The sequence below is a fragment of the Berghia stephanieae genome, chromosome 13 (genome assembly GCF_034508935.2).
Source record: "Berghia stephanieae isolate SIO BIC M18660-M18661 chromosome 13, UCSD_Bste_1.3, whole genome shotgun sequence".
Taxonomy (NCBI): Eukaryota; Metazoa; Mollusca; class Gastropoda; order Nudibranchia; family Aeolidiidae; genus Berghia; species Berghia stephanieae.
Window position 1 is genome coordinate 16,277,709 of NC_088372.1, and position 8,593 is coordinate 16,286,301.

Below are 8,593 nucleotides of genomic sequence, written 5' to 3' on the forward strand. Positions count from 1 at the left end.
CCCCCCCCCCCCCCCCCCCCCCCCCCCCCCCAAAAAAAAATAGACTGCCTGGATTCCCCCCCCCCCCCCCCTTCCTGATGGCCGGGGTCCACCTTTCCTGCTTCTCTCATGTGCGTGCCAGAAATCTGATAAAGTTTCATGTCCAATCAACACAAATTGACTTACCTGAGGAGTAATGCATCTCTCTTCTTCTGCATCAACCTTGTTTGCCACAAGTACACACTTGCCATTAGGAGCAAAATCCCTCACAGTTGGGGCCCAGTAATTTACTATTTCATTGAATGATGTCTAGAACGAGACAAATAAGAAAATAGAAAGAATGAAATTGATATCACTCAGCTCTTTGTTATTGTTTTTCTTTTAATTTTTAGCCAGCTATTTTTATAACTAGTTCTCACTAAATTCTATTAATCAGACTATAAATGTTCAAGGTTACACAAAGTTTTGTGTGTTGGTACATTATATCCGACTGGCAGATGTTGTGATTATTTTAGCTAAACAGTATTGATAGAAAACAAAATGTATGAACTCCATTGAGCTGAGTGTGAATGCCTTGACTGCCAACACAATGAAGCATGTCACAACATGAATGAAAGTTTGAAATACTACATTCCATAAATCTGAATCATCAAATGGCATTTAATCCCAAACAAAATTAAGAGTAAATCTTGAATCAACAAATATCAATAGAAATAAACAGAGTACTGCAATTGTGCATCTTAAATATATGTAAAGCTGCCATGATTTTGTCTTTCCTGGATAATAACTGCATTTTCTTAAGGGTAAGCTTTACAATTCATTTCTGACTGTCAGTAAAATCAATTCATACTGCTATTATCATTGATCATATCTCTTACACGATGATAACACAATGTCAAGGTTTGGATTAAACTCATTCAAAATATCACTTATACAATGAAATAAGCAGTGGATGCCAATAATATAATTTAAAGTCTCATAGCAATAAACATATTACACTAACTTACAATAATTTCCCTTCTTCTTCTCTTGTCAAATCGTTAACAGTAATGTTAATGTATATATAAGAATTATATTTGAACTACTAACACTTAATACAAACCCTGTCAGTGAGACTGAATGTGAGCATACAGCAATGGGCACCTCTTAAGTACAATGGAGTCATATTACGGAAACGTTCACAACCAGCAGTGTCCCATATGAACATGCTTTGGTGGACATTTACATCCTTCTTTACAGAGTAATAATAGTGGGCTGAAAAGAAAAACCAATTGAAGTATTAATAATAATAATAATAATAATAATAATAATAATAATAATAATAATAATAATAATAATAATAATAATAATAATAATAATAATAATAATAATAATAATAATAATAATAATAATAATAATAAATAATGATAACAAACTCAGTGACTCAAGAATATCTAATAATAAAAAGAAAGTAAATCTAAAATACGTCTTTGATCAATTGTTTCCTAAGCACACCACGCTTGCTTATTCGCTCTCACCTGCCAGGCGGAGGTGTCCTACCAATACGGCCGCAGGTTCAAACCCCACCACCGCCGCGAAAATTTTTATTCTCTATTGTCTTCTGACACTTTTCTACTCACTTCATCTCACGCTTGCTTATTGCAATGTATCATGTCTCTAACACCAGATTTCAATAAACATACCACAAAGATAAAATGGTGGTTGTGACAGAAAAATACCATTTGGTTTTTAAATAAATAAGAAAGAAGAGTAAACTAAGCCAATCACCATTTCTTTATTCTAATATATTATCTGTATAATCAGATGATTTAATGGATGGTAGCGAAAGAAATAGAAATGGAGAGAGAGAGAGAGAGAGAGAGAGAGAGAGAGAGAGAGAGAGAGAGAGAGAGAGAGAGAGAGAGAGAGAGAGAGAGAGAGAGAGAGAGAGAGAGAGAGAGAGAGAGAGAGAGAGAGAGAGAGAGAGAGAGAGAGAGAGAGAGAGAGAGAGAAAGAAATATTCCTAGAGTTATGAAATTTGTGGCTCGAAATTCAGAACTTCATGAGCATTTCTAAGTCATTAAAGCATAGTGAAAATGAAAGTTGATGTCCAGAGTGCACAATTTAAGGATTATGAAGTGTTATTTAATCATTGTGAGGGTAAATTGTTAAATCTGTAAAATTAACTATAGTGGTACAATTGCGGCTATGTGGTCTTGTGGTATGACACTCACTTTTGGATTGGAAGTTCCTGGGTTCGAGCCTCGTTCTGCACATAGTTGAGTCCTTGGAAAAGGCTCTTTACTCACATTCTCTCACTGTACTCGGGTGTAAAAATGAGTACCTGGGCGTTAATAGCGTTGTCTCTGTCCAAAAAAATTATGTCGCCTTACAGTTACAGACGTCATAATGTGTTGTCCTAAATGTTAAATATTGCTGTTGGACAGGGACCCCTTGTAAAGCGATTTGAGCAAGTTTAGTGGACATTGCGCTATATATTTAACTTTTCAAATAGGCAGGCCTGTGTAGTGTAATATAGATGAACTAACCTACAAAATTGGGACTATACGTTTTGGAATGGACCCCAGTCATGAAGTAATTAGCTAGGGATGTTTTCCCCACAGCCATTTCTCCAACCAAACAAACCTTGCATCTGACAGGCATTGTCACAATAAAAATAATAAAACCTGAAACCAAATTTAAAAGTTTACATAAATCAGTGCATCCATAGAAAATATCGAACAATTATCTTGAGTAAAAAAAACTGAGCGAATATATCTAATTTTTTAAAAGTCAATGAAAAATAAAGGAGATGGACAACACTGCATAATATAGAGCAAACTTACAAGTCCATTTTTTTGCTTATGCAACTCATAATGAGAAATATAAGCATAATAGTGCAGTAGTGGGTTAATTCTAAAATGGTGAGTCCCTTGGCCTTGAGCCTCTTGAGTGAACAAAGAGAAGAAGGCTACAATCGGGGTGTCGTGTTCATAGCCATTGTGAATTATTCAAATTAGATTTATCAATGGGACGACAGACTGCATTTTGACACGCTACATTAATCAGCGTGCTGTAAAACTGAACGGCCTTGTTTTCTGGGGAGTTTTTTTATACACCAAAAAATCTGTAACATTAAGAGTAACAGTTACGAGTTTAAAATTCATGACAACAGTCCAGTGAATCGACTCCTTCCATGCATTGACATTGTGTATTTTGAAGCAGGCCAATTCAGTGTGGTAGGCACCATTACAATTGTCACTGACTTTTTTTTTTACAGATTTAAAAAAAAAAAAAAAATTGATTGATGGTTGTTAATCATGATTAAGAGGCCGAGTAGGATATTAATATTAAACCTGGTCCAGAACTATTTTTTTTAATTCACAAGGTCTTCCACATATTCCTCAAGCTAAGGGAAACAACCCCAAGTATTCTTAACTAGATACTTTGGTAAACGTCCATTTGGCACTCCAGCAGTGAGCTGATAAATGGCCTAGTTGTTGTGATCCAATTTTTAGGATTTTTCAGCGATGGGTCTAAGAAATAAATTTCATAGATTTTATTGTTTATGGACGGATTTTAATGATTTATGTCTTGGTTTCTTCATAGATCTTGGATAAAACAGGGTGTTAGCTTTGGATAATAAAAAAATCAGAAATTGGTAAATCAAACTTCTTGGTAGGACAATTTAACATCTTTAACTCTTTAATAAAATTAAGTTCAGCGCAATGTTTTATCCCACAGCCTTGAATGCATTACAGAAAAATCCTAACTGGAATGTCAGCGACCATTTTTGAAATCCAAATGGCGATCACTACAGAAAATGCAACAGATTAAAGTTACTCAGCCTTTAAAAATATGCATAACTTTTCTTCTCCTCACCTGATTTTATTTCAAAATTTTGGTACCATTAGAATTGGTGTTGAAAAACGCAGGAGGCCTTCTGCACACTCCTCGAGCTAAGGGAAACAACCAAGTATTCCTTTACCTAATCCTAAGCAAAGAAAACGAAGTGACTATTTCTCCAAATGCTCGGGAAAATAAACTATTTCTCTGAGCTGCTTCCATTCTCGATGAATGTGTGAGTATGTGCATTTATTGAGATTTTATTTTGCAGATGGTTCTATTCCCACTTTCTGTTCCTAGATACACTTCTATCCTACATGTTTGTATCGTCATGTCTTGCAACCTATGTTTCCAGACCTGCACTGACAGCACTGTTGATACACATGAGTTTGTGCATGTGTGTGCATTTTTTTTGGGAGGTTTTCTTTTGCCAATGGGAAAACTATATATATGCATCAGGCCTAGATTATTTGAAAGTGGCAATACCTCATACATTGCTGAATGAGGTGAAAGCATCTATTACAATTGTCTGTCATCTAGAAGTACTAAGTACTTTTGTGCGGGTGATTGGATGTGGACCACGCGAGACTAGCTCTAGGGGTGTTTCTTTCCTTGCTTTGTCTAATATTTCTTCTATTCCCACCTTTCTGTTACACTTCTATCCTGTCTGTGCTATCCTTTCTTTCAAACTCTTCCTGTCTTGGGACTTTGGTTTTGGTATTTAGGTCTAATTCAGTTCTCTCTTCTATTCCTATTGTGCTGCGTGAAGTGCACAGCCCTGGTACAGAGTCGATGCATGCGCCATTTGAATTTCAAAACTAACCTAAAATGGCTGTAAACATTTGAATTATAGGATTTTTCTGGAATGAGTTTGAGGATGTGGAATAAAACTTTGCCCTGAATTTAATTTTATTAAAACGTTACAATGTTAAATTGCTATGTGGTTTTATGGTATGACACTCGCTTTTGGATCTGAAGGTCCTGGGTTCGAGCCTCGCTCAGCGCATATTTGAGTCCTTGGAAAAGGCTCTTTACTCACTGTACTCAGGTGTAAAAATGAGTACCTGGTCGTTAACAGTAACAGCGTTGTCTCTGTCGGAAAAAATGTATATTGTCTATTAGGTGTCATGTTTCGTCCTACATGTTAAATGTTGCTGTTGGTCAGTGGTACCCTTGTAAAGCGCTTAGAGCACGTTTAGTGAATATTGCGCTACATAAAAGCTCAACTTTTTTTCTTTTAAATTACGTGCCCCAACTGGAATTTTGATTTACGCATTTCTGGTTTTTATTAATCGAAGTGGCAATTCGGACTCGAGTAAGTCTGAATAGATAGTCTCCTGTGGCTTTCTGGATTCAAATTCCAATGTGCGTGAGCAGTGAAACACAATGCGACAGGGACAGCGGGCAGAACTGATAAAGAAACAGAAGAAGAGTTCCTAAGAAATTCTGTTGTGCTCACATCAGACTGGCTTAGCTCATAACCCCTGCTTCGGACTTTAGAAGGATTGATGCTTGTCTGACACTATCATCAGAAAATGTAAAAAATAAAATTGTCCTGATTTTATTTGGACATCGAGTTGTTTTAACAAGGCCTTTCCTTTAGACGACAGTTACTTTAACTGATTTTGTTACTTTTGAAGAGTTTTAACTCTTTTCTTTTTAATTTCTAACTGGACTTCCAATTGATCCATGATTGTGTCTTTCTCGTCAAATAAAGTGGGTTTAGCTACCTGTTGATAGCAACTAGAATTGTTATTTTTTTATTTGTATCAATTCTATGTAATTATGATCAATAGTTTAAAATATATATTTTTTTATTACACTGCCATGGAAGACTATATTCAGACTTTCAGACTGAGTCCAAATAACCCGTTGATTGGACATGAGCACTGGAATTTGAGTCCGAATAGCATCGGGAGACTAGTCAGACTCTAGATACCCGCATCCTTTTTAATTATCAAAAACTAAATTATACCATATTCATATTTTATCAACAATCAAAAGACTAAATTAGCATTGATCTAAACTAAATATATAAACAGTATCGAGTAATAGGAATAGGAGGGTAATAATTCCCCTGAAGAAAATAAGGCAATTCTAAATAAAATCCATCCAATTACTTCTGAGAGACCCATCACTTAAGTCCTAAAAACGGGTCACAGCCACTCGGCCATTTATTATTTATCAGCTTACTACTGCCAATGGACGTTTACCATTTCCAAAATACCTGGTTAAAGATAACAAAATATAAAGTGAAGTGAAGCTACCTCAGCCTCGAGGAAAGTGAGGAAGGTCTCCCAAATAAATGTCTTACAAATGATCCACGATTAAAATAACAATAACAATATAAAGTGTAGCTACTTTGAGGAACGTGCGGAAGGTCTCCCTTCACAGGTTTTCAATCACAACACAGATAGATTTGGTTTCACAAAAGACAAAAGTAAACAAAGAAAGGTTCGGTCAAGAGTTGAGCGACCGTCACACTTCGTTGCGCGAACTACCACTGCCACTTTGGTCAGTTACCTTGGGCTTGAGAAAAAGAATTCAATTTTCGCTTCAATGCCAAATGAATAATCAATAAGTTTTGCACGTTTTCAGACACTCTATACGTAGTTCTTCGCACAACTAAATGTAGATTAAAGATTTGAAAAATAAATAAAATAAATAACACGCTGTCAGCCTGTTCAAATAAAGCGTCACTCAAAACTAAAAACGAAAGTAGCAGGAGCGCAAGGGTTGCCAGATTATTTTTCAACAAAATGCCAGGGGAAGACTCAAAAATGCCAAAACACTCAAAAAGATGCCAAAGTCTGTTGACTCCCACCCCCACTAAGAAAACTACTCACTTTTGATAGACAATTTACTATCATATCCTGGTGGCTTGCGTGTTTTCTTTTCTTTTTCTTTTATTTTTTGTTTTTTTGTTGTTTTTTTTTTGAATTATACTAAATTTCCTGTTGGGGTAATTATTTACCTACTGACTACTAAGTGGAGTGCTAAACCACTACACCACGGTTGGATTTTAAGAATGAAAAAGAAATGTGAAGATGTTTGTTTTTACGCGTTTAGAAATAATTAAGAAAAGGTGTCATTTGAAGTATAATATACAAGAAAAGAAAATGCCAAATGAAAATGCCAAATGCCAAATGATTTTTCTAATGCCAAACGGTTTTCAAAAATGCCAGATTTTTGGAATCTGGCATTTAAAATGCCAAACTGGCAACCCTGGCGCGCAGGGGCAACATGCTCTGGGGCACGTCACTAGCCTATAGCACTGCGCATGCGTCTCTCATATCAACTGAGAAAATCTTGAAATCACTTTGTAGAAAGGAAAACAATTGGATCGTAAAAAGATTCTAGAATTACAATTAAAAGGACATAAGGAAAGAGTAAAACAAAGTAGGGGAGGGTATCCGGGTCACCAAAAGGTCATCGATGCTTTAGGTTTTGAGAAGTCAGGTCATCGACGACTGAGAACTTCCCGACCTCCACTTAGTTCTCGATGCTTTTCTCGTCTCGAGAATCTTGGTCGTCGATGCTTCTCGTATTGAGTCCCGAGTCCCGAGTCTCGAGACTATACTGCGCGAGCGACGCACGCGTTACTAACAATGTGTACTATCTGCATTGTTCACCCCTCTCTCGCCGGCAATGATTCCAGCGAAGCTCGAGACTTTTTTGCGTCTCGATGCTTTTTTGAGTCTCGAGACTCAAAAAAGTCTCGAGCATCGCTCTAGTCATCGGTGCTTTCATTCAATACCAGTCATTGGTATTGGGTATTGACGTTATATCATATTTTAAACAGCTAACAAAACACAAACGTCGTAAATAGATCAAAATGGTTATAGGTATCAATGTTTTATTATTATACAAAGTGAATTTATTTAATGTATTTTAAGTTTTAATACAAAAAAGCCATCCAAAGCTCAGTTGAAGTGCTACTTCTCGGGAATTCCCGACTTTTCCTTGGTCATCGAGTTCGGGAAGTTTTGAGTGTTGGTGGCCGATGACTTGAGGTATCATCGAGACTTCCGCTCGACACTAAAACAAAGGGGAATTGGTTCAAATAGGGTGCAGATGTAGATTCCAAGAGCACAACACCAATTACTTAAGTTTGAGATCACTTTTAAAAGTCTCACCCAGACACCAGCACAATGTCCCCAGTAAGAGGAATACACCGTAATACACGCAAATGCTTAATTCAAAATAACAAAATATAACAATGCATAACAGAGAGATGATTTACAAGGAAAAAAAATATCATCTACCAAAATAGCTATGCATTTGACTGTTTCTCTCCCAGTCAAGCACTACATCCAGGGTCAAGGCAAAACTTAGTACATTCATTCCAATACAAAGACAGAAAGCAAATTGGAAAACAGACCAGGGCCAGGACAAAACTAAGTAATCTCATTCCAAGACAATGACAGGAAACAATTGGAAAACGGGTATGGAGGTATAGAAGACACAGCATGTACCTCCCTGCCCACTATGGGAGGTCAGGATCCCCACCCAGACTCTTCTTCCTTATTGCTGTAATCTATTGTACTTAGGTGGTCATTGACTAATATAAACAGTGGCGTGGTGTGTATGGCACCGGTATCTCCAAAGGCACATCGTGTCGTCTTGTACCAAAAGCAAGTGATGTTGGGCATGATAAGTGACCAGATGGGTGATATAACTCCAATGTTGTGTTGTTGATCTCACTCGATTCAGGTATACGTATGAGAACTTGCCATTGACAGTGACGGATATTAAAAGAGCACTGGCAGTAAATATTCAAAACGGATAA

General features: G+C 36.7%; 1 protein-coding gene across 1 annotated transcript in view; it reads right to left on the reverse strand.

The window, feature by feature from the left end:
• LOC144959218 (uncharacterized) overlaps positions 1–6,512 on the reverse strand; it is an 8,544-nt gene extending 2,032 nt beyond the window's left edge. Inside the window, exons 1-4 of the mRNA XM_078891760.1 lie at positions 6,328–6,512; positions 2,508–2,645; positions 1,082–1,233; positions 83–288 (exon numbers count right to left, since the gene is read on the reverse strand). Of these exons, the coding sequence (XP_078747886.1) occupies positions 83–288; positions 1,082–1,233; positions 2,508–2,622 (473 nt within the window). The 5' untranslated portion in view covers positions 2,623–2,645; positions 6,328–6,512. The remainder of the gene's footprint in view (positions 1–82; positions 289–1,081; positions 1,234–2,507; positions 2,646–6,327) is intronic.
• Between the last annotated feature and the right edge of the window lie 2,081 nt (positions 6,513–8,593).